Source organism: Gilbertella persicaria (assembly GCF_025201335.1).
Source record: "Gilbertella persicaria strain CBS 190.32 chromosome Unknown B0P05scaffold_65, whole genome shotgun sequence".
NCBI classification, from domain to species: domain Eukaryota; kingdom Fungi; phylum Mucoromycota; class Mucoromycetes; order Mucorales; family Choanephoraceae; genus Gilbertella; species Gilbertella persicaria.
The window spans coordinates 94,303-118,306 of NW_026252026.1; the positions used below are offsets into that span (position 1 = coordinate 94,303).

Here is a 24,004-nt window from a genome sequence, read left to right on the forward strand (position 1 = left end):
TTTTATACAACCAATCAAAGATTTCTCAGCATCAAATTCTTATGCAGCCAATCAAGAATTTTCTAGTCCATAAAAAAAATAAGGTGACGCACCTCTTCACATGATGCTAAAAATCGAACGACTGGGCTGGCCCAATTTTTTACAGACCTCTTCTTCATCTCAATACTTTTTCATTAATCTCTGCTCTCGTCTAACGAGTTCAGCTTTGAAGCGACGGCCTCATACTTTATCATCTTTCAACACAGATGGTAAAAAGGTGTACCTAAAGCTCTGCTAAATCACTCGGGACATCTACTGTCACCAGGTGACGAATGGTCCTTACGCAGTGCTATGTTCCATTGTGAACATAAACCTCGGCGTATAACTGTGGAGTGCTTCAAAGTTGAGAAGACAACGGCCTCATACTTTATCATCTTTCAACACAGATGGTAAAAAGGTGTACCTAAAGCTCTGCTAAATCACTCGGGGCATTTACTGTCACCAGGTGACGAATGGTCCTTACGCAGTGCTATGTTCCATTGTGAACATAAACCTCGGCGTATAACTGTGGAGTGTCTTCTCTCGAACTATTAGATTGAGATCTTACTTACGACGGTTATGTATTTTTTTTTTCATTCAAGATTGATACTAAACTATTTTTTTTTCTTTGCAAGGATTTGAATAGCTGAAAATAGAGCGGGTCTTATCCATCGTCTTAAGAAGCGCAAGTAGTACATTCAACGCTAAGGACTTGTAGCAGGTTATAATACACGTACCTTTACCAAGGTAGCCTTCATGCATTTCTTCAACCTAATTCGCAAGATGCATCGACATTCATGTGAGTTTTCTTTTTTTTTTTACCCACTTTCTTTTAATTTTTGTCCTGACCATAATTATCAGAATAATATAGGTCAATCCTATCAATTTTGTTAAGCAACACTGGTGTCCAAATAAAAGACTGGCCTAATTTCAATCTACAAAGGCTCAATAAAATCAGCAGGCATCTTTCCCTAAAAACAATAAATAACTCTGTAGTGAAATAGGTAATATTTCTCCACATAATCAAATCTCACATGGAACCATGATACAACTATTCAAACAAAGATAATGCGCATTCACATTTAGATAAGAGATGACAAATACTAAACGTAAATACCCTTGGTATTCACAACATGTTGGTACGTGATAAACCCAAAATACATATGAATCAAATAAGAATGAGTAAACCGTTGTATAAAAACGCATGATTGACTAGAACAAATATATATATTATATTATAACCAAACCAGAAAAAGCATAAAATAAGAATCATCATTTTTCAGTTAGCGCCACTTATTTTTTGATAATCGACATTTGTTTTTTTTCGAACCGGACAAAATTTACCAGCCGCACTGTATATATAAGAAATGACTGAGTCTTAATCCATACTGAAATGTTCAAGATTCTTTTTTCTTATGTCCACCAAACAAAGACAGAGTTCCACTTGTAGTGAGGACTTGTCTCGCTATGAATTTGTTGACTACACTACTGCTTCTGACTTTGAGAAATTAGTTACGCTGATTGAAGAAACCTTGTTGTCTTGGGGACTTCACGATGGCGTCCTTTTAGACACGCAACACCAAGAAACACTCAGTCTTGGTGAAGAAACCTTTGAATTCAGCTACCACTATCAACCTACACCGACAGACAACAAGGACTTGTCTTTTTTTGATATCTATCGATTCAGCACCAAGTCATTTCATCCGCTCCATCGATGGACTGGACACGACAGATTGATGGTACTGAAACCTATGCTGAAGAAAAAGATATTTCATGCAAATCCATCAACTGTGTATTTATCACAAGCCAAGTATTTGATATCGTCTTGTGCAGTTGCATTTCAAAATATAGGGTGTCGTGTGCCTGTGTTTGTGCCTGTGGGACAGGGAAGACATGATCTCTATACAGGGTACATGCTCACCACTCAAACAGACACAGCTTATGACCAAACAGAGACAAGATACAGCATGACACTAACCACACCTCCTACTTCACCCCTGAATTCGCTGGATGGACTCAAAGCTTTATTTTTACAAAAACTCAGTGTGTTTCGAGAAAACGAGGGTAAGGTTCATGTACACCTGGTAGGCATATTAACGTATGGAGTAGGCCAACCAGGGGACACAGACAATGTATGGCTATCTGCTATCTATACCTACAACCTAAAAAACTGGTTTGATGAACGATGGAAAGAATGGGAACCTGTGGAAAAGAGACGAATCAGTTTCAGTGATGATTTTGATGATTGGGATCAACAAGAAGATACCAAGACACCGATGCCCTTGCCTTTTGGGTCCTTGAATGATCCTTTGCGCACACTCACACTGGCTGCTATTTTCCCTTCACGCCATCTATCTGAATTCTGCTGGAGTCCCATGGATGGATTGACAGCCAGTCAGTGGCAAATAGCGCGTGAATTTGCACCTGCATCACAACAAAGAGCTTACCTTTCTCGTCTGTTGCAGAACGCGGTTCATTCATGGATTCAAGATCCTGCGAATCGAGAATACTTGGCACCGTACGATGAAGCGAATGAGGATGCCAGCAGTGACCGTGTGATGAGAAGCTTGTTTGGACCCAACTCATCGACAGATCCGATCACACTGATCAAATCCGATCAAGTAGAAACGGTACTGACTCGTCTATTTGAGCCTACACAACAAGAAGAACCTCATGAACGAGTACGATGGAAGCTTCACCATGGATCCACCGTGCCCTATCGTTCATTCTTATGGAACATGATCTTGTATAGTCTCCAGACCGTGGCTCAACAAGACGCACAACAAGGCCGACAACAAACTAACTTTATTGGCTTCTTGCGGGTGGTCTGGTTAGAAGTATTGAAACAGATACGTTGGCATTGGGACCATAGGGAGCCATTGCCTGATTTGAATCCTTATCTGTATAATGACAACGACAAGACATTAGGTATTGATCTTCGGTACAATATGCTACATCAAAAACTGGCGATGGTGAATTGTTGTATTGTGCGTCAGTCACAAGAACCCATGGCTTCAGAGCCCATGTCTGATGCCTCATCTGAAGAGGACAGTGATGTGTTTGTCGATGCGATGGATGATGAAGAATCTTCGTTTGTTAGTCTACCCTGTGCAGATCAAGAAGCAATACAAGATCCAGAGAAAGCAGAAGGTCAATTAGAACCCCATCCTACCTTGACATTACTCCAAACAGGTCAGGTCATGCAAATACCCATCACTCAGGACCCTGGATTCATGACAGAAGATATGGTGACAGAACAAGCGGATGTGCTGCGTAGTCTAGGCACTTCTGACGATGCGACACAAAAGAGAGCCCGTCTTCAATCTGCTCAACTCCTGTCTGACATGCAAGCATTTAAAGCAGCCAATCCCTATGCTTGTCTTGAAGACTTTGTACGCTGGTATTCACCGCGTGATTGGGTGGATGGTCAACTCAGTACACGTATGTCTGAACCCAACAATATATGGCAGGAATTATGGCAATCTTCAAAACGTATCCCTTGTTCAAGACAGAAGCCGTTGTTTGACATGAAAAAAGAAGTAGAAAAAGCCCTGTTTTATTTAGAAACATTGTCTGTTCATGATATGTTTGCCATGTAAGTCATACCATGTTGACTGTATCAATTCATATTTTATATAAGGATGTTGCCTACTCTAGGATGGATTGCGTATGATACCTTATCCAGTCATCCTGTTGTTCAGTCAAGTAAGTGTGTTGAAAAGGGCCTTAAAGATCTAGGTCATCAACTCAGCCAATTCTCTTGGGAAGCATTCAGGTAAATTATCTTGGATTGCCATTCTCTAGTTAACGCTCCCCTCTTTCTATATCTTAGTCAAGGCAAAGTGACATTTGATACCATTTTGGACTGTGTTCGACACCAAGAATCCATCATGTGCCATGCTATCTCACTTACAAGAAAATTGCCTCGTCAATTCCAACTGGTAGATCAATTACTTTGCCATGACCAAGTGATAGTCCAAGAAGGCCAAGAGCGATCTGCTGTGTTTGAATTATTCAAGAGTGAGCGTAAGTTCAATCTTTTTTTTTTTTTGTATGACTCGATTTCACAAATAGAATGAAATAGGCAATGGTATTGGTGAACCTTCTTTTCGAGAATACATTCTCTTCAGTGACTGTAAAGACCTTAGAACAAGAGATCAACTCGTATTGCCTTTTAGACAATATGCACTTGTCAAAGATAATGAAATTCGTATTGTAGATATGCAATCTACAGATACGTTGTATATTTAAAATAATAATAATAATAATAATAATTTTTTCATCTTTTTTCTTCTTCTTCTTCTTTTCCTATTATTGTCAATGTGGAAACATAGAGACCTTTATAGAAAAAAAGGACAAGATAGTCTTGTTCTTCAAGATCAGCTCTGTTCTGAACCACAACCCTCAGAATCAAGTATCTATGGGGGTTGTGAATTTGATGTGTTTGGCCATAAAGATCTAAAAGAACATCAATTTGCACCCTTATATTCAGCAGAGAAATTCACACCTAAACCAGAAGATAGAGTGCCTTATAAACGAGGAGAAGTACTTGTTCGAGCAAGAGAAGCATTTGAACTGGGTGATACACTAGACAGTCCAACCAGTCTAAAAAAGAGGAAATTGACAGATCCACCATTACCTACACATGTGTTTATTGAACCTACTGCAGCAGTCAATACACCCATTGCTCATATGTTCTTGAAAGAAGATACAAAAGAAACAACCCAACTTGATTTAGAATACGCATAGAATATTTGTACATAAATAAACAAAATTAATTTTATATATATATATTTTTTTCTTTTTTTTTTTGATGACTATTGAACACGCCATATTGAATATTCAAGACAATATGACTCAAAACAAGTACACTGTTATTCTTCCTACTTTTAATGAACGCGATAATTTGCCTATTATCACTTGGTTACTTGTCAAGACATTTAAGGAACACGCTATTGATTGGGAAATAGTGATTGTCGATGACAATAGTCCTGATGGCACTCAAGATGTAGCCAAAGACCTCATTCAAATCTATGGTGATCGTATTGTATGTTCATATGCTATTTAGACAAGTATTGACTTTTGTCATTAGCAATTAAGACCTCGTGCAGGTAAACTCGGTCTAGGTACTGCTTATGTTCATGGTCTTCAATTTGCTACTGGTACACATATTATCATTATGGATGCTGATTTCTCTCATCATGTACAGTATATAATGTTATTTATTTATTTTATTCATATATTGAAATAGCCTAAATTCATTCCTCAAATGATAAAGTATGTATATATTTGTTTATGTTTATACTCAACCCTAATCATATAGATTACAACAAGAAAAGAACTTTGATATTGTCAGTGGTACTCGATATAAATCAGGTGGTGGTGTCTATGGTTGGGACTTGAAGCGTAAACTGGTCAGGTAAAATTCAAGGCAGACTTTATTTCTTAACTTATCATTTTAGTCGTGGTGCTAATTTCTTGGCTACGTTGATGTTACGCCCACATGCATCTGATTTAACAGGCAGTTTTCGGTAAGCTAACAAAAAAAAAAAAAAAAAAAAAAAAAAAAAAAAAAAAAAACATCTGATCAATATTCTATAGTCTCTATAAAAAAGATGTCTTGTATCAACTCATTCATGCCACTATTTCCAAGGGGTATGTGTTCCAAATGGAAATGATTGTCAGAGCAAGACAATTCAATTACTCTGTGGGTGAGGTCCCTATTACCTTTGTCGATCGTGTCTATGGTGAAAGTAAGATGGGCGTGTCTGAAATTGTTCAATATGCTCAAGGTGTTTGGCGATTATTTACCAGTATTTAAATACATTTTATTATTTGGCTTTGATACTCTTTTGATATTCTGTCCATGCAAAATGTAAGGGTAATGTGACAGAAGCAGAAAAGATAGGTGTGAGTGATATCAAAAGGATGGAAGTATGTTGTGTCCACATCCAAGCAATAGAAATAAGCTGCATACAGACAATATCTGAACTAATGCTTGATTGAGCAGGGTGATGGAAAAAGACAGTGATCCATGCATCCAACATGCCAGAAAGAGAGAAGGAAGAGAGACTAAAGATACATTCAAACCATTGGTTGACATAGATAGCGAGATTAGCACCCGCAGCTAATGTGTACATCATCATAATGGCCTGAGAGGGCTTTTGAGGGGTGGTATTGGATCTCATCAAAGGCAAAATCAATAAGATATGCATCACTAAAAGATTAGGCATAAATCCATCACCCTCAGCAACAAAGGGGGATAAAATGACCGTAATTAATCCACCAACCACACAAGCAGCAATACGCTTCAATAGACCATAAGAAGGTTCTTGTGTAGGCGTATAGGCCAACATGACTGCAAAGAACAAGGAAGAAGCCACAGAGATGGCCACGACTTGACCTAGTAACATATAAGCCCAAATGTAGGGAATACCACGACGATTGCCTTGATGATGATTAGTAATGTAGTATAACTCATATGTTACCTTCAATGGCTAAAATAGGGGTCCAGACAGACACAGTCAGACTACATAATTGATGACTCCATAACCATTGCCAGTGCCCTACAGATACCTGTCTCCAGGCACTATCAAATAAAGAGACATCATGAAGCCAATAAGATATCGAGTCAAGTGAAAGGGGTACATGATGCGACTGTTGCCATTCAGAATAACTAAAGGCAAAAAACTTGAACATGTAAGTCCATGTAGCAGCCAAAGAAACAAGGGACAAGCCAAAAAAGAGAGTTGTGTTTCGTTGGCCATAAGCCTTTATAAGTTGTGATTTGACTCGCCATACAAGTGCAATAATAAGCACAAAATAAGAACCGAGTATTGACACAGCGATAGGGTATGTTATCATGGTACAAAAGAAGAAGAAAGACGAGTAATTATTATTTTTTTTCTTTTTATTAAATCTCAACAAGGATAATAGTACAGTCATCATAATCTTGTAATGTAGAAGCAAAGAATCCATGGGCACTTTCTCGATTGGCAAAATATCTTGCTGAAGACACTAATGTACGTTCTTTGATTTTACGTGTCTTTGCTTCTTCTTCAGTTAACTCGCGGAACAACAAAGGTATACGAGGAAGTTCTTCTTTATCGACTTCCATATTGTCTGTCACATCATTATTTTTGTCTTGAGTCTCTTCTGTCAGGTCTTGAGTCTCTTCTTTCATGTCTTGAGTCTCTTCTGTCTTGTCTCCAGTCTCTTCTGTCTTGTCTTCAGTCTCTTCTTTTATTTCTCCAGTCTCTTCTGTCTTGTCTTGATACTTGCCATGACTGACATCCCCATTCATTAGCTCATCAACTTCCATTTGCTCTGGTTCTTTATTGTGTTCTATTGTTTGTCCTTTGCTCTTCTTTGCTTCTTCTTCTTCCTCCAGTAGATATCTTCCTACTTTCTCACCATCTTCAATCATAGGTCCAATCACTTTAGCAATTGCTCTATTTTGTCTTTCTGCTGTTTCTTCATACATGTAATCAAAGGTGCCATCTGTACTCATAAATAAAAAGTGCCTTCGTTTTTCTTTATGAGGTCCATTAAGCAAGATAGTATGATCCACATAAGGCTGGTCTGATATGCGAATGAATGTCACATCAGGTTCACAAGAGATGATTTTATGAGCAGGATCCATCTTAAAATCAAGATCCCCACAAGAACGAGCTACATTCAATGAAGGAATCCGGTCTTCACGTATTGGTATTCGTAACTTGTCAGGGGTGGTGAAGTCGCTGTGGTTCTGACGGCACTCTGGGCTGTCCAGTTATTGTTGGACGCCTTTTCCTCTGTCTCCTGGCAACTGGCCTGATAGTCTTTGGGTCTGATTCTTGCGTTCTTCAAAGCCAGTCGTTTGGCGTGTCGATTCCCGTCTTCTCTTAGTTTGTCCAAGTCGACTTTGATGACACGGTTCTGCACTGAATCTACAAATTCACCTCCATTCTCTAAGATATGACGAGCTAAATGTTCTAAATAAGGCTTATGATCCTGAGAGGCAAAGACGACATCCATCTTATAGTCATGATCAACTGTATTGAAGGAGGAGGATTCTGTTGTTGTTGCTGTGATGCTAGGATGAGTAGAAGAAGAAGAGGTTCAGGTGCTGAAATCAAGACAGTACGTGAATCCCCTACATTCACATTAATCAACCATTCACCCAAAAAGACATTCAGAATCAATGTACATCCATCATTGTCCACGTGATCTTCCGATGCTTTGTTGGCCATCTGTTCTCGTTTGATAGCCAGATAAGCATCATCCAGTGTTTGAATCATGGTCTTGATATCTGTCTCTAGGCGTTGTTGTATTTCTCGGTCACCCAGCTGCGCTGGATCATAGTCAACACAGATATGATTGACTGCTTCAGGCGTATTCCTCACAAAATACTCTGAACATCCTGGGCCACCATGACCATCGGCCAACATAAACAATCGTCCTACGACTTTATCCCTGGACACAATGTCTGTCACTCGAAACTTGTCTTCACAATGGACTTTTGGAATCTTGATTTTCTCATGTGAACGGAAACGAGGATAAGAATAACCCTTTTGCTGTACAATGGCAAAATGGCCTGCAATAGGATACGCTGTAAAATCGATGGGATCAATATAGTCCATGTCTTTTGTCGGAGGATTGTAGAGCAATGAATAGTCCACAATGGTATCTTCTTCTTCTACTATGTCACATGACGGTGTATTGCCATTTAGTTCATCTTCGTCATCATCAAAGGATTGCATGGAGTGGAAACTAAGAGGCGTTAACATCAGAAAGTGAAGGATGAACTTACTCTTCATCTTGGTCTGAATCAACCTCAATGTCTGAATTCACTCGATCCATGTCTTTCTTCTTAGGTCGGTGTGTTCTTTTCTTTTTCTGGCTTGGTCTAGTCGTAGGGGAATATATAGAGCGTGCCTTGCGCTCACGCTTCGTGCCTTGATAGTGGTATGAACTGGTATGCGAATGATGAACAGGTCGAAGGATGATGGGTTCATCAGGTATTTCCATTTTTTCAGGTGGTTCTATACCATTCAATACTTGATCTGCAATAGCATATTTTGCTTGTCTGCCTGATCCATCTTTATCAATACGAAAAGGATCAGACAATTTCAAGTCTCGTGCAATCTTTCGGGAGGTAGAGATGATGCCTTGTATTGTACTCTTGGGTGTTTCGCCTCTAGATGAGTAGATGAGTATCAATCCAACAACTACCTTACTTGCCTTAAAGGTAATAAGTTTAATGCGCGCACAGCAATCACCAATTGAGCTGCATTCATGGCTTGATTACCATAATGAAAAAGCGTGGCCATGATCTTCATAAATGAAGAATTAGCTCTGAGTGAATCAGCAATGTTGAGATGTGTTAATTCTGTATCCACTGGAAGATTTGTTGTGGTGGTTTCTGTGATTGGTGTCGTAGTTGTGTCTGTAGGTGTTGTTGATTCCATCATGAACTTACAAGAGGCATAATAAGTCCTTTTTTTTGTCAGTAAAAAAAAAAAATCTCTAGTCGCTAGCTTGTGACGTCATCCTTTTTTAAGGTTATTGGTCCTTCAATGCAACTTTATTTGTTTCTCTAAATTGACTTTCATTCAGTCCAAATTCAATGATATGAGAACTGCATTGACTAAACACTACAGAGCCAAAAAGACAGAACAGGAAAAGAAGAGACATATAAGCAACATAATGACGTGTTTTCGAACAATGATAGGCATATCTCTATGGATCTCGAGTGACCACAAAAACGTCTCATTCTCAACTTGATGAGTATTATTTTCAAGAGCAAAAAAAGAGGGAATCTCCTTATCAGATTGGCGTCTAAGAGAAAGGAGAGCATCTACTATGATCATAAAGCGTACTACTGCCTTGTTCCCTTGTTTGTTGAATGACATAATAATACACTCTTTGAGATGTCTGATGGAATGATCTGACCTGAATACTGGTCAACTCAAAGTTCTGATGTAAGCACTAATAATTTACGAATGAACTTATTTATAATATCCATATGAATATACAATTCTATCAAATGTGTCTGTTAAATACAGATATCTTGTTCTTCAGATGAACTAATCAAAGGCAATAACTTTTCTACTTCTACAATCAAATGAGTTTTGTGTGTATCTTGTATAGTACAACTTACTTTGAATCAAATGTTTGCCATAGGTATATTTTTTCAATGATTGAAGATGAGGCTTGATCTTGTTTACAAGTAATTCACGTTGATCATCGTCTACAACATCCAACATTTTCTGAATTACATAATTGGCATACTGGTCTTTCATCATAGTAGCCAAGGGCAAAGTTCTATTTAGTGTTAGACGAATCGGGTCATCAAGTCCTACTTACCCATCAGATCTAGGCTGAAGAACTTCTTCAATCAACAATTGACGGTCTCGCTTACTTCCATAATCCACACATTTCTCAACAACATTACTAGCAAACTTATGCTTACTTAACTGAAGCACTTGACCACGAATCTTGTCAATCACAAGTGATTTATCTATAGGTCTACCACGCTCTAAAATATGCTGAATCACATAATTACCATATTGATCTTGCACTAATTGAGCTGTACATCGATGCAATTCATCCAGAAGAGGACCTGTTTGTGTATCTGTACAGTGTTCAAACATACGCTGAATCACACGACAACCATAAGGATGCGTAGCCAAATGATAGACTTGACCATGAAAAGCATCAATAATGAACTGAATATGTTGAGCAGGCACACGCTCAATGGCCTTTTGAATCACGTGATTGCCATTTTGATCTTTGATGCATTTAAGCACACAACCATCTAATTCCTTGACCAACACAGCCTGTTGTTCAGTCAAGACATGTTCCAAGGCCTTTTGGACGACACGACAACCATACATTTGAAGCGAGAGAGAAAGAACATGACCCTCCATTTGTTTGGCTAAGATGGTCTTTTGCATTTGATTGCCATGTTCAAAAAACTTTTGTAGTACATAGTTGCCAAACACGTCTGTCATGAGCTGTAAAGCATTAGGCAAGACTTCTTCAAACACCATTTGCTTCTCATCACTATTGGCAGTCTCTAATTTTTGTTGAATGAAACGAGAGCCATGTTGGTCACCACTGAATTCGACAATATGACCTTCAATATCTTTGAGTTCGTATTTCTTGTTTTTTGAATTACGGAATTCTTCAAGTAAAGGACTACGCATACTAAGTGCTATTTCTTGTTGTTGTTGTTGTTGTTGTTGTTGTTGTTGTTGTTGTTGTTGTTGTTGTTGTTGTTGTTGCTGCTGTTGTTGTGGTTGATGATGATGATGACGATGATGATGATCATGATGTCTATTTCTATGTTGTATAGGATGAAGATGGAAATTCTGTTGCTGTTGCTGTTGTTGTTGTTGTTGTTGTTGCTGTTGTTGTTGTTGTTGCTGTTGTTGTTGTTGTTGTTGCTGTTGTAATAAAAGTTGTTGTCTAGCAGCCAATAATTGCTGCTGTTGTTGTTGAATCAATAATTGTTGTTGTTGCATTTGTAAAGCACGTAATTTTCTATCTGTGGCTGCAGGAAGTGTATTTTCAGGAAACCCAGTAGGATCCATACCCACAGGTGCTGTCAGAGGTCCACTCTGTTGTTGTCGACGATAAGCCAAATCACCTTGGCTCATTTTACCATAAAGACCATCGCTCAATCCATCTGAGCTTTCACCTAAATCAAACGATGGATAACCATAATAAGGCTGAGATACACGCTGCTCATCTAAACCAAATGCACCAAACTGATTCACAAGATCGTCTTGATATACATTTCTACCTGGAGGTGTTGAATTAGGACGCGTGGCGACAAACTTGTTTCGTAAAGAAGGATCATAATTCAATGCATTCAATTGATCTCGGTATTGCTTTTGAATCACATCTAAATCATCTTCATCAATAACAGATGTGACATGGCGTTGACGTGCTTGTTGTTGTTGTTGTTGTTGTTGTTGAAGTGCAAATAGAGGAGAAGGTGTACGAGGAAAATCCTAGATAGATTGGGGGAGGGATTCAGTTCACGCTCTTGTTTAAGTGTGTTTACCTGTTGAATCAAATCCACTAAATTACGTTGGCGTCGATTAGTTAATGCTTCCTCTTGCTGTTGTTTAGGTAAATGGTGATGATAGCCATGTAAACCATGCATACGAGGGTCTAAGAAGAAGAATAAGTATAACAGAGTTGGGTATGTCTTATTGTATCTACCCTCTTCTGTGGTTGGCCATAATGGCCATGGTTGACTCGTGTTTTCTTGATAATAGCCGAGTTGCTCAGGATCCATAGAAAGACTATCAAATTCATGCGCACGTCGAGTAGGAGGCGCACTTGTTGAACGAAGGTCATCTGGAAACATACCAGCCTGAAATAAGTCATCGTATTCGATTTTACCATGTAAAAGAGCAGCCAACTACATAATGTTATTGAGATGAAACACAATTATAAAACAAACCTGTCCTTGAGGCTGATTCTTTGCTTTTGGTTGATGCAAATCAGACTTCTGAGACATGGGACTACGTGGTAGCATGATGACCAAGCAAAAAAAAAAAAAAAAAAAAAAAAAAAAGAGAAAAAAAAGGGAAGTTTTTTTTTTTTATTATTATTATTATTTTAAACTCAGGTTACTGCTGGTGGGATTCAGACATGTCATCCAATGCTTTTTTCTGTTGTTCCATTAATTTCTTTCTTGCTTGAAGCACCATAAACTCTTTGCGTTTTCTCAACATGTCTTGTCGTTTATCTGGACTGGTTTCCCATACCTTAGGTGGTTCTTGGTCTAATCCGTTTTCTTTTTGAACATCAATCTTGTATCTTTGAACTAAGTTAGGATGACTGGGCGATTTACGAGCATTTGAGTTGGATGTATTGATATTAGGGCTTGTGGAGGGTTGTGCTTGAGGAGGCTAATGTATTGTGTGAGTTCTATAGTTACATGTCATATACTTACTAAGGGGAGACTGCCATCACGAAGTGCATTATCTACTGTGGTTTCTACAGATCCTGTTCTCTGAAGATCGGCTTGGATAGCAGCTGTAGGAATATCAGGAAACATGGCACGTACTTGTTCAATCTAGGTTGTTGTTAATTTACTTGGTTGGTGTCATACTCTTTACCATTTGAGAAGTGACGCGGTGTTGCATACGTCTGTTGGTACGTCTTGGTTGCTGTTGCTGTTGCTGTTGTTGTTGTTGTTGTTGATTACCACCTATATAGAATGAGTCATTGTTGATAGCTTATACAAATTACCAAGCATCCAACGCAAAGCAATCAAGATGAGAAAGACAGCGACTAGTATAGACACACTGTCGTTCATGTTACAACAACGAAAAAAAAAAAAAAAAAAAAAGGAAAAGAAAAGAAAAAAAAAAACTGCTGGGATTGAAACATTTAACAGTTTCATGTAAGGCTCTTGTTGGTTCAAGTATTTGTGCCTGTATTCAGCCTTAGCTCATTTAATGAGATGAAGACTATTTTTCGCAATATTGGCGTATAGAGGAATAGCATTGGCAATCAATGTCTAAAAACAAAGGGCTATCAGAAAAGTGTATTAACAAAGTTAGTAGATATAGACACAGCGCATCTAATGGTCTAGAAAACATAACATGCTGAATATCAAGATAGCGAGCTATCCTTCTAAAACGTGTTTTCTGTTCTTGAGCTGTAACATACACTTTTTATAGTACTTTTGCAAATCTAGTAGAAATGATGGTTTATTCGCATCTGTAGCGGGTTGCCGTTAGTGTTATTATGCTAATAAATCAGAAAAAAAAAATCAATATGTCCGCCATTGGCACCATGACAGCTTGGTGTTGGTTGGTGGTATGAATGCAATTGCCTTTCTTTCTTTTATTGCTGGCCCATTGCCTGCTTATTGTCTACTGATCTCTTTTAATATACAAGTTATCTTTAGCTCTAAAATTCATTTTCAGTTGATGAAGGCATTCTGTGCATTATGATGTATTTTTTGCATATTTTTCATTTGTAGATAGTCATTTAATGATGCATCATAAGCATTGAGAGGCTTTTAAAACTTAAAGAGGTGTATTTATAGCTGATTTATTCTGGTTTTGGATATTTTATAGAACATTATGTCAAACTTACATTTTCATGCTTTAACGAAATATATCTTTTGAAATCTATTTTCATGTGTTTTGACAGTCTTTTTTTAGAATAGAAATCACGTTTGTATGTTCCTCGTGTAGAAGAAAAAAAAAAAAGAATTCTCGGTACATTAAAAAAAAAAAAGGCTATTTTGGTACTATTGCTTTTTATTTCAACGTAATTTTTTTATCGAAATTGGGCAGGTGGTTCTATTTCTGGTATAGCACGATAAGTAAACTGTGGTGCAGAAAATGATTCCAAATCAGAAGGCTTTGTGACATCATTTCCAGCAGAAACTGTCGCTGTTGTGGTATTATTATTATTATTATTATTAGCAGCACCCAATCCTGTTGTGTTACTATGAGAACCAAATCCGCTGTTACTGCTCAAACTAGAAGTCTGTCCAAATGCTCCACCCACATTTGTTGTTGCACCAAATGCATTACTATTGTTGCCAAGTGTGCTTGTGGATCCAAATGCTGAGCCAGTACCCATTGCACTTGTAGAACCAAAAGCAGAAGAAGGTGTATTTGCTGCTTGTCCAAAGGCCGAGGGCTGTCCAAAGGCCGAAGGCTGTCCAAACGCAGATCCACCGCCTAATGTACTTGTGGATCCAAATGCAGATCCACTACCTAATGCACTTGTCGAACCAAAAGCTGATCCTCCACCCAATGCACTCGTTGAGCCAAAAGCTGATCCACCACCCAGTGCACTTGTTGAACCAAAACCCGAGCCACTACCTAATGCACTTGTTGTACCAAAACCTGAGCCACCCCCAAAAGCAGAGGGCTTATTTGCCGTTTGTCCAAATGCTGAAGGTTGTCCAAATGCTGATGGCTGTCCAAATGCTGAAGGTTGTCCAAATGCTGAAGGTTGTCCAAATGCTGATGGCTGTCCAAATGCTGATGGCTGTCCAAAGGCACTTGTGCTACTACTTGATCCAAAGGCATTTGTGCCAGTACCCGTGCCAAACGCACTTGTTGCTCCAAAGGCACCTGCTTGGTTTGCAAATGGTGTAAATGGTTTATGGTTTGCTGCACCGCCAAAGGGGCTAGCATGATTTGATTTTTCTTTTTCGTAATGCTGAATGGCTCCACTAGGATTATTGATGATGGCATTTGTTTGTGCTTCCATCTGGTTAAAAAGCTGTTCATGACTCGACATCTATTGAACATAGATATATATATATATATATATATACATATGTACAGGTCAGCTTTACGATCATCTTCATTGGATACTTGCATATTGAGTAGTGTTGTTTGTGGTTCTCATGCTTGTATAATACAAATATCTGTCTTCTTCACAACTTCTATCTGTGCCTACAATCAAATTAGGTTCTTCTTTAGCGGGTCCATATACACTGAGTTTCCACTGAGGCCTTGCTTCTGTCAAGTCTGTCTTCAAAGAACTTTCACTAGAATACAATATGAGTATTTATTTCTAAACGATAAAAAATAAATAAATAAAGATAACACGTTACTTATATTTACTGGTAGCTGCGGTAGGTGTTGCGTTACTTCCCCAACGATTCTGTTGAGGCCCAGTATGTTCAAAATTACAGTTATTGCCGTATCGACAGTTACCCGATGCATAAAACTTGCAAACAGTCATTCTGTTAAGAGAAAAACTATACTGCAAGACGCGTGAATTAGCGCGCGTGCGCCACTAAGCAAGAAAGAGCGAGAGTGAAAATTTGAATTAAGCAACAGTCACTGTTTTGAAGATACGACCAAGTGTCACTTCAAAAGTGTGCCTCACTTCCTTTCCAGGAACAAATGAAGATCTTTTTAAAAGACATCCACTTTTTTTCTTGCGAAACAATCATTTGGATCTAGTCTCCTTCATTCAATGTAGCACCAAAAGAGATGTTCTTTTTTATTTTGAGTTTCCTATCCCTTTTTTTTTTTATCTCTTTTCTTTTCTCTTCTTAATTGACTCAAAATGGCAGACTCAACTACAACCGAGAAATTTACAAAAACGGCTACAGAATTAACTGCAGAAACCACCTCCCACAAATCTTCGAATAAAAAGTCAAAGTCCGATAATGCAACAACATCTTCAGATGGTTTCAAGGATTCTTCAAGCCATTCTGAAAAAAACATAATAGCTGCTGCAGTCGAAACAACTGAATCATCGTCAAATAACAGTCAAAAAGAAACTGAAGCAAAAGCAACTGCTGCTGCTGCTGCTGCTGCTACAACTGAAAATGAAAAAGCAACGACAAAAGCAAAGGCAGCAGCAACAACAACAACACAAGAACCTACTACCACCACAACACAAAAGCCTACTACCACCACAACACAAGAGCCTACTACTACCACAACACAAGAGCCTACTACTACCACAACACAAGATCCTACAACAACTACAAATACAACTACCACTGCAATTGCAACGACAACGACAACTGTTGCAGCATCCACTACATCAGCAGTAGCATCTATTACATCATCATCATCCTCTGCTTCTTCATCCAGCAGCAATGCCTCTATTTCCTCTTCGAGTGTAGCTCATACATCCATGCCATCTTCTTCGTCTTCATCAATTACAAGCAGTTTGTCTTCAACTGCATCTTCATCTAGCATTGCACCTAGTGCTTCCGTTTCCAGTAGTGCTGACACAGCCAACAATTCCTCCAGTGATAAAACTGGTCTTATTGCAGGCATTGTCGTTGCTATTGTTGCCCTTATGTTTATCGGTGCTTTTGCCTTGATGCTCATTCGTCGCAAGCAACGTAGAGCAAGAAGAGCTAATCGCCCTGCACGTACTATGGATGAATTATGGGTGCCTAGTGCTGAATATGAAGGCTATCAACCAAATTCTGCACGTGATACAGACGAGGGCGCTCATGAAACTTGGGAACCACATCCATCGGAGCAAGGATTTCAAGTCGGGACCATTGAACAACAGCCTTACACGGACTACAACCATGTGGCATCTCCTGCAATGGCCTATATGCCTGGCACTCAGCAACCAGAACACAATGCTGCTGGACAGTATTATCCTGGTTCGCCTCTTCAAGGCTACCAGAATGCTGCTCCTTATTCTCCTCAGCTTCAGCAACAAGATAAGCTGTACTACGAACCTGCACAACAAGATGTCTATCCTGATCAAAATTTCCAACAATACCAACAACCTGTCATTGCTGAACAACAACCAGGACTGTACCACGAGCAACAGGCAATGTATCACGATTCTAACCAACAACAGCCTATGTACCACGATCCTAACCAACCTTATCCTCAGCAACAGGATCAACAGATGATGTATGCTCAAGAGTACTATCATAATGGACAATTTCCAGATGCTCAGCCATTGCCAACGCAACCATTACCCACCCAACCATTACCAGCACAACCTCAATCACCCATCGTGGATCAACAGTTCAACCAACAGCAACCCGCGGCTGTAATGAATGCGACTCAACCCTCATTGGCTGGAAATCAACCAGTACATGAACCTCCTCATGAAAAGTAAAAAAAAAAAAAAAAAAAAAAAAAAAACCATAGAAAGCTCGACGATAAAGATATTAAAAACATATAAATTATCTTTTCTTTACCTTATCTTGTTGTTATTATAACTACAATGCATTATTTATCAATATCCTATCTATCATATATACATACCAATACATCCACCCCTTCTTTTTCCGCTTCTATAAATAGTCAATAAGCATCACATAGACTTCTTCAATAAATTTTTTTTTATACTTTGTATCATTCAACCGTTTCTTTTAGCCGTTTTTAGGGTATTCCATTGAACGTTCATCATAAAATATTTGGCGTTTAGTTTTATTTCGGTCCATGACAATGGAAGAATTTACTCTGGAACACTTTTTTAAAGTTGAATTAAATTGGCTTAAATAAAGTACGACAGTGTTAAACTCTCTTTTTTTTTTTTGAATGACTAAAAAAAAATTAAGTTTTGACTCTGCAAAAAAGAAATTATTTTATTCTGCACAATTGTCAAAACACTCCGTCCTAAATTAAGTATCCGCTTTGCTTTATGCTAGCGCCCTTTCTTACGATAAATAGTGTGTTTGATACATTACAGTTTTCTCTGTATTATTAACAACAATAAAAAGTATGCTATCAATAAATTTCACAAAAAAAGTTTGTGTTTAAGGCTTTGATTAGAACATCAAACCATCATTTGGCTTAAGGTTCACATTGGTTTTGTCTACTCCATCATGGAAAAAGCTACCGTCAAATAAATCAATAAAAGTGTTCCTAAAACCATTCTTTAAACAAAACTTTACAGAGAAGAATTGACGACACACTTGAACCTTATTCAAATGCCAGCAAAGTTTGTATTTGCATTAAAATCAAAGAGAACCTTTTCTTTTTTTTTGCATTTATGGTTTTTTTTTCTTTGATTATTTCAAGCATGGGAAAGATTATAAATGTATTGACTAACTGATGATTCTGCTTTATGCAAGAACTGAACTCAACTTTGCTTTCGCTAAATTACATCTCAAGCTAAAACATTTCATTATGGTTATTTTTAAAGTGATATACCAAGTTTAAAAAAGACTATATATTATGTCTTTTTCATTCTTGAAATAGTGTAAACCACCCCTTCATTCAAAGATAATTTAATGAATTAATTGTAAGGCTTACATATATCAAAGATAACTAGCAACCATAGGTAACAAAAAAAGAGGCTCCTTTTTATTGTCTTTGCTACTGGGTTTAGTGTTGATAATAACATCCTGTTTTTTTTTGTTCCAGACTACCAATGAATTTGTCTATATTCAATTGCAACTTGACAAGCGCGAATGGCTGACCATAATCCAACCAAGAAAAAAAATGTTGGTGCGATAAACGAATACTACTTTTAAAGAAAAGCTTATATATTGTAGAACATCTGCAAATTTCTATACTAGTTATTTACAAATCAAACCATACTTATTAAGTCAAATGTCTTGGTATTTGTTTAGTCTCAAAAACTGCTTGATCTCTTTCAGAAAAAAAAGATGGTGTTTAGACAATGACATGAAAGGAACAGGATATTAAAAGGAGTAAACTAGAAGCAAACTTTGCTCGAATGAGTCATCTGTGCTTTTTTCTTAAAATAGTTTATGGATGCATCTCAAACGTTCTTTATTGTAACAATAAAGGCGCCTAAATTCGGAACAAGGAAATTTAAACTTTCAAGCAGTACAAGTTTCATATGTTTTAGCAATACTCATCAATAGTACCTTGTGAATGTCTTTTTCGTTGTTTACTATTACTTCCCGGGACTGTTCTCAATGCACAAAAAAAAAGGAAAGGGAAAAAAACAGAAGCAATATTTCAATGTTGAAAGGATATACGAAAAGGATTGAGTTGTAAGCCAGGTTACATGTAATTTTCGTTTTTCTTTTATCAGATCTTTTTTTTTTGATGCGTTAAGACAAAAGTGAGATTAAACCAAGAAAGGTTAGGACAGAACAAGAACCCCCAGATTTTTTGGTTTGTGCGAATCAGATAACCCTCTTTTTTTTGACGTAAAAATAAGCTGTAGAGAAAAAAGATCTGATAATACGTATTGATTTGATTGGATATCCAGAGTCAACATTTTCTTTTTTCAAGAAAGACTCGTGAGTTACATCACGAAAAGCAAGCTTTGAGGATAACAAAGGATTTATTTTCAATAAAGCCCAAACTTTTATTATCATTCGTTTCATGTGCTATGAACTTATATAGATCAAGGTCATTTTATGTCCTCATTCAAGGGATATACGTACCGTAGACTACAATAAGATTTTTGAGGAATTATAAAACAATTATCCTGGCTTTTACGCAGTCAAAACCTTAATTCATTTGTTATTCCCTTGCAAACTCAGTTTATTTATTTTAAATTGTAACCACTCTTATCAGATCTTTAGATAATCAAGCGTGTTTGATTGTATCCTTTGCAACAGCTAGACACTTTCAACGCCATATGCTATATATGATCAATGGAATAATTCTATTTGAAATTTCTATTAAGCTATTAATGAGATGATATATTACATGACTGAAGTAGTAAAAAAAAAGGTGGATGACAGATCTAGATCCTTTAAATCACATTGTTCAGTTAGTATATATTGATCGTACAAACCGTTCCGCTCTCATATAAAAAAAGGGATCTGATAATCATGAAAGCGAAATGATGGTAGTTGTATTACTGTCTTTTAGGTTTTTTTATGAGGGGTAAGGGAGGGGGTCCAGTTATCTGATCTAAATGTATAGTTTTCAAAAGGCGGTTGAATCCTACGATGCACAAGAAAATTTTTTTGTTACTACAAGGCGGAGAAATCAATCTGATAAGATGGAATTCTAAATTCTCTGTTTGTGCGTTACAGTATCACCATCATACCCTCGATTATCCGACCACAAAAAGAGGGTATAAAAGAGATCTGTCTCGATTTCTTTTTTTTTTCTTTTTTCTTTTTCGCTATCATTATGTCTACATTATCTAACAAAAAACTTACTATTCACCCTTCTTATCCAAATCCTAATCATCCTACTAAACAACCTCAACATAAAAAGACAATGAAACACATAAAAAGTCAACCTTCATCACCTACACAACCTCCTAAACAGTTTAGTCATCATCCTCATGATAAATTTTTACTTACCCCTCCCAGTTCACCAGAATCACTTCCTCGCTTAACAAACCACCACAAAAAGAAAACAAGCAGTACCTACGAATACAATAACCGTATCTTGACTGCCAAAAGAAATGGAAACCTCCGTAATGTCATGAACGAGTTTACATCCATGAAAAAGAACAATGTCCAAATGACTCATCATACTTATAATCTTGTTTTGGAAGCACACGCCATTCTTCGTCGAGAAGGAACACCGCTGACAAATATGTTGAGAAGTAAGAAACAATGATCTCTATAATGATGAAATGACTGACTTGTTTCTGTAGTTTACAATGAAATGATACAACATCAGATCCAACCCAATGCTTATACCTATATCTTGATGATACGTTCATTGTGTAAGCGTGATGTTGAAGTTCAAAAGACAGTGGCTATGCTCAAGCGCCAATCTGCACGCATTGGACATAAAAACGAAGATGTAGTTCTATTGGAATCTGAAGGCAACTTGAACATGGCACTGGCCATCTTCCATTATGCTGTTGCTGATGGTGTATCTGTAAATTCATTTGAAGTCGAGATCTTTAACCAATTACTTCGTGTCCTTTCTCATTATGGTGATACAACAGATGCTGAATTCGTCTATCGCCAACTTGAACAACCTCATGTTCATGCCAGACCCAACTCGGCTACGTATGCTGCTTTGATCAACTTGTTTGGTCGTGCTGGTGATATTGACACAGCTCTCTATTACTATCATGTCTATAACCAGGTCAAAGATACATTGGGGCCTCATGATACCTCATATATCTTCAATGCTTTAGTTGATTGCCATTTGAAATGCAATAGGCTTGAAGGTGCCCTCCATGTGGTTGAACATGATATGGTAGAGCATGGTATCAAATTGACATGTATCCCTTACAATTCCATCATCCGTCACTACTGTGCTCATAACCAAATGGAAGATGCTGAAGCCCTTATCGAGCGATTGATTCAAGGCCATCAAGAAGACAGCGAAAAGTACCCTTCACCTGACGCTAGCAGTTATGGACCTATCTTATCTTCGTATTGTCAAACAGACAAATGGGAAGAAGCCACACGCATCTACAATGCGCTTCGAGAGACAGATATCAGAAAAGCCTATGGTAATCTTGCCAATTATGCCTTGCTTTGCCTTACACACCAAGACCGTCAGAAAGCTCTTTCTGTCATTCAAGACATGACCCAAGCTGATCTAGAGCCGGATCCTGTATTGGCTGAGCGCATGGTGACTAGTTTTGCTCAAGCTGAACAAGTGGATTCAGCTATCCATGTCTTGTGTACACTTCAACAAGCCATGTCTTCTCGCTCTTTGATCAAGGGTGCTGGTCATCTTGTAAATAGTGCGCTTGAAATTGTGCTTCATTGTGACACTGTTTGTCAAGTCTTACAAGTGATGCAAATCATCATGCCATTAGCCAATCAGGATAACCATGGAGCCGAGTCTCCTTCTTCGTTTGACATTATCTGCAAGATTCTGATTGATTCCTACTTTGAACAATCAGCACAAGTAAAAGACAGATTGACGACGGCAGATTTCCAACTCTTGTTCCATGCAGTTTTTGTTGTTTATGGCTATCAACAACCTTCTTGTCTTGGTGATGCATTAACCCAACTGCTTCAAGACATGTGTGATTTTAGAGTGGATATTCCTCTTGATCTCTATGAAGACATTCTTGATCAATTACAAGCCTATGATGATGTCGAACTTGAATTGAAATGGAAGATAGCCTTTGAACGCAACACGATGTTACCTGATTCTACAAAACAAGATCCTATTATGGCTGAGGACGACGACGACGATGACGATGATGATGTTATTATTGAGATCGCAGAAGACGAGTATCCTTCCAAGGCTAACATGGTATCTCATGAGATACTGAAGGCAATTGTCAGCGGCAATGGTTGTGAAGCCATGCGCATCTTTGAAGACCGTATCATTTGTCAAGGCTTAATTCCCTCCCCTGAAATCATGCGCGACGTCATTACTCTTGCTAGCAAACAAGGTGATACTCAAACAGCCTTGACCATGTATAACAATGCCATCTATGCTTACAAAGACATGCCTGATATGCAGACAAAAGAAGAGGCCATTTACATGGCTACCAATAGTCTCTTAATTGGCTATGCTCAAAAAGGCGATATAGACAAGGCCAAGGTCTATTATGATCGTATCAAGGCCATGGGTCGTTTCCCAGATGGCGATGGATATGCAAGTTTACTTCTTGGTAGTGCTAAATGTGCTACAGACGAAGCCACAGACGCTTTAGCCATTTATGACGAAGCCAAGCGTCATCATGTCAAGCCCACCACTTTTTTCTACAACGTGATGATTTCCAAGTTAGCCAAGGCGCGTAAACTAGACCTTGCTCTCAATCTGTTTGAAGAGATGCAATCATTCAACGTACCTCCTAATTCAGTTACGTATGGTGCTATCATTTCTGCCAGTGTTCGTTCAGGATCAGAAAGTCAGTCGCGTCGATTATTTGGTGAGATGCTCTCTTCGCCTTCGTATCAGCCTCGAGTGGGTCCCTTTAATAACATGATGCAGTTTTATGTTCGCCAACATCCTAGCAGAGAGCGTGTGCTTGAATACTTTGCTGAACTTCGTCGTCGTCAGATCAAGCCCTCTCCTCATAGCTACAAGTTATTGATGGAAGCCTATACCCACATTGCACCTTATGATATGCCTATGGCACATAAACTCTTGAGCGACATGACAAGATGCGATCGTCTTTGCCCTCAGGCAACCCATTATGCTACTCTGATTTATTCGTATGGTATCCTTCAACGTGATGTTCTGAGTGCCGAACGTGTATTTGCCGAAATGAAGCGGGTCAAAATCCAGCCTGATGAAGCAGTCTATCAAGCGATGATTGATACACTGATCAGTAACAATGCGCTCGACAAAGCCGAGCAGGTCTATCATGAACTCAACAAGAATAATCAATTACAAAAGAGCGGGTCTCCTTATATTGAAAATCTGTTTATTCGAGGCTATGGTGAAAAGGGTCAGTTGGAAAAAGCCGAGGCTGTCTTTGAAGCCATGTCTGATGATAAAATGCAATCTTCGTTTTATGTGATTCGTGAACCAAGTACATATGAAGCCATGATTCGAGCCTATCTTTTGAATGACAAATTAGACAAGGCCAAAATCATTTTAGACAAGATGATTAAGCGTGATTTTCCGCCTAAAGTGATCGGTGTTGTAGCTGATCTTATGCTCGCATAGAGATCTCATCTTTATTTTTATTTTTTGAATCT

The 24,004-nt window shown here is 38.2% G+C and overlaps 11 protein-coding genes across 11 annotated transcripts; 5 read left to right on the plus strand and 6 right to left on the minus strand.

The window, feature by feature from the left end:
- Positions 1-1,985: 1,985 nt before the first annotated feature.
- Positions 1,986-3,617, plus strand: B0P05DRAFT_480068 (Rab3 GTPase-activating protein catalytic subunit-domain-containing protein; the record flags this gene model as incomplete). Its single annotated transcript, XM_051575104.1, has 2 exons — positions 1,986-2,082; positions 2,125-3,617. 2 exons carry the CDS (start codon positions 1,986-1,988, stop codon positions 3,615-3,617), a joined length of 1,590 nt encoding a protein of 529 aa, XP_051429996.1.
- A 642-nt stretch (positions 3,618-4,259) lies between these two features.
- B0P05DRAFT_562616 (uncharacterized protein) lies at positions 4,260-4,830 on the plus strand. Its single transcript, XM_051580613.1, has one exon. It carries the CDS (start codon positions 4,339-4,341, stop codon positions 4,765-4,767), a length of 429 nt encoding a protein of 142 aa, XP_051429997.1. The 5' UTR covers positions 4,260-4,338; the 3' UTR covers positions 4,768-4,830.
- Positions 4,831-4,870: 40 nt separating this feature from the next.
- Positions 4,871-5,839, plus strand: B0P05DRAFT_575675 (dolichol-phosphate mannosyltransferase; the record flags this gene model as incomplete). Its single annotated transcript, XM_051581660.1, has 6 exons — positions 4,871-5,065; positions 5,111-5,221; positions 5,270-5,295; positions 5,342-5,437; positions 5,481-5,549; positions 5,620-5,839. The coding sequence occupies 6 exons, from the start codon at positions 4,871-4,873 to the stop codon at positions 5,837-5,839; spliced, it is 717 nt and encodes a 238-aa protein (XP_051429998.1).
- On the minus strand, positions 5,840-6,896 carry B0P05DRAFT_562621 (uncharacterized protein). Its single transcript, XM_051580614.1, has 3 exons — positions 6,696-6,896; positions 6,507-6,675; positions 5,840-6,466 (listed from the first exon to the last, which is right to left on the minus strand). Exons 1-3 carry the CDS (start codon positions 6,783-6,785, stop codon positions 5,850-5,852), a joined length of 876 nt encoding a protein of 291 aa, XP_051429999.1. The 5' UTR covers positions 6,786-6,896; the 3' UTR covers positions 5,840-5,849.
- On the minus strand, positions 6,897-9,491 carry B0P05DRAFT_562624 (phosphatase 2C-like domain-containing protein). Its single transcript, XM_051580615.1, has 5 exons — positions 9,241-9,491; positions 8,810-9,196; positions 8,144-8,769; positions 7,771-8,084; positions 6,897-7,735 (listed from the first exon to the last, which is right to left on the minus strand). The coding sequence occupies exons 1-5, from the start codon at positions 9,468-9,470 to the stop codon at positions 6,932-6,934; spliced, it is 2,361 nt and encodes a 786-aa protein (XP_051430000.1). The 5' UTR covers positions 9,471-9,491; the 3' UTR covers positions 6,897-6,931.
- An 870-nt stretch (positions 9,492-10,361) lies between these two features.
- B0P05DRAFT_480110 (armadillo-type protein) lies at positions 10,362-12,550 on the minus strand (the record flags this gene model as incomplete). The annotated part of the gene is made up of 4 exons (XM_051575107.1): positions 10,362-11,221; positions 11,318-12,017; positions 12,071-12,433; positions 12,476-12,550. 4 exons carry the CDS (start codon positions 12,548-12,550, stop codon positions 10,362-10,364), a joined length of 1,998 nt encoding a protein of 665 aa, XP_051430001.1.
- Positions 12,551-12,585: 35 nt separating this feature from the next.
- On the minus strand, positions 12,586-13,392 carry B0P05DRAFT_562632 (uncharacterized protein). The gene is made up of 4 exons (XM_051580616.1): positions 13,270-13,392; positions 13,137-13,228; positions 12,971-13,093; positions 12,586-12,926 (listed from the first exon to the last, which is right to left on the minus strand). Exons 1-4 carry the CDS (start codon positions 13,334-13,336, stop codon positions 12,645-12,647), a joined length of 564 nt encoding a protein of 187 aa, XP_051430002.1. The 5' UTR covers positions 13,337-13,392; the 3' UTR covers positions 12,586-12,644.
- An 881-nt stretch (positions 13,393-14,273) lies between these two features.
- On the minus strand, positions 14,274-15,022 carry B0P05DRAFT_562637 (uncharacterized protein). The gene has a single exon (XM_051580617.1). It carries the CDS (start codon positions 14,617-14,619, stop codon positions 14,311-14,313), a length of 309 nt encoding a protein of 102 aa, XP_051430003.1. The 5' UTR covers positions 14,620-15,022; the 3' UTR covers positions 14,274-14,310.
- On the minus strand, positions 15,019-15,773 carry B0P05DRAFT_562639 (uncharacterized protein). The gene is made up of 2 exons (XM_051580618.1): positions 15,608-15,773; positions 15,019-15,541 (listed from the first exon to the last, which is right to left on the minus strand). Exons 1-2 carry the CDS (start codon positions 15,736-15,738, stop codon positions 15,355-15,357), a joined length of 318 nt encoding a protein of 105 aa, XP_051430004.1. The 5' UTR covers positions 15,739-15,773; the 3' UTR covers positions 15,019-15,354.
- A 575-nt stretch (positions 15,774-16,348) lies between these two features.
- Positions 16,349-17,630, plus strand: B0P05DRAFT_562644 (uncharacterized protein). Its single transcript, XM_051580619.1, has one exon. The coding sequence runs from the start codon at positions 16,648-16,650 to the stop codon at positions 17,602-17,604; it is 957 nt and encodes a 318-aa protein (XP_051430005.1). The 5' UTR covers positions 16,349-16,647; the 3' UTR covers positions 17,605-17,630.
- A 2,925-nt stretch (positions 17,631-20,555) lies between these two features.
- B0P05DRAFT_591892 (uncharacterized protein) lies at positions 20,556-23,972 on the plus strand (the record flags this gene model as incomplete). Its single annotated transcript, XM_051582947.1, has 2 exons — positions 20,556-20,979; positions 21,031-23,972. The coding sequence occupies 2 exons, from the start codon at positions 20,556-20,558 to the stop codon at positions 23,970-23,972; spliced, it is 3,366 nt and encodes a 1,121-aa protein (XP_051430006.1).
- Between the last annotated feature and the right edge of the window lie 32 nt (positions 23,973-24,004).

Excerpts from the sequence above, each read along its gene's own strand:
- B0P05DRAFT_562616 (XM_051580613.1), top strand. The coding sequence starts at position 4,339 with ATGTGGAAACATAGAGACCTTTATAGAAAAAAAGGACAAGATAGTCTT.
- B0P05DRAFT_562621 (XM_051580614.1), bottom strand. The coding sequence starts at position 6,785 with ATGGCCAACGAAACACAACTCTCTTTTTTGGCTTGTCCCTTGTTTCTT. Across the intron at positions 6,467-6,506 it reads CCCTATTTTAGCCATTGAAG|GCAATCGTCGTGGTATTCCC; the intron begins GTAACATATGAG and ends ATCATCATCAAG.
- B0P05DRAFT_562624 (XM_051580615.1), bottom strand. The coding sequence starts at position 9,470 with ATGATGGAATCAACAACACCTACAGACACAACTACGACACCAATCACA. Across the intron at positions 9,197-9,240 it reads TTAAACTTATTACCTTTAAG|AGGCGAAACACCCAAGAGTA; the intron begins GCAAGTAAGGTA and ends CTACTCATCTAG. Across the intron at positions 7,736-7,770 it reads ACTGGACAGCCCAGAGTGCC|TTACGAATACCAATACGTGA; the intron begins GTCAGAACCACA and ends ACCCCTGACAAG.
- B0P05DRAFT_562632 (XM_051580616.1), bottom strand. The coding sequence starts at position 13,336 with ATGAACGACAGTGTGTCTATACTAGTCGCTGTCTTTCTCATCTTGATT. Across the intron at positions 13,229-13,269 it reads TGCTTTGCGTTGGATGCTTG|GTGGTAATCAACAACAACAA; the intron begins GTAATTTGTATA and ends CATTCTATATAG. Across the intron at positions 13,094-13,136 it reads ACCGCGTCACTTCTCAAATG|ATTGAACAAGTACGTGCCAT; the intron begins GTAAAGAGTATG and ends ACAACAACCTAG.
- B0P05DRAFT_562637 (XM_051580617.1), bottom strand. The coding sequence starts at position 14,619 with ATGGGTACTGGCTCAGCATTTGGATCCACAAGCACACTTGGCAACAAT.
- B0P05DRAFT_562639 (XM_051580618.1), bottom strand. The coding sequence starts at position 15,738 with ATGACTGTTTGCAAGTTTTATGCATCGGGTAACTGTCGATACGGCAAT. Across the intron at positions 15,542-15,607 it reads GCAGCTACCAGTAAATATAA|TGAAAGTTCTTTGAAGACAG; the intron begins GTAACGTGTTAT and ends ATTGTATTCTAG.
- B0P05DRAFT_562644 (XM_051580619.1), top strand. The coding sequence starts at position 16,648 with ATGCCATCTTCTTCGTCTTCATCAATTACAAGCAGTTTGTCTTCAACT.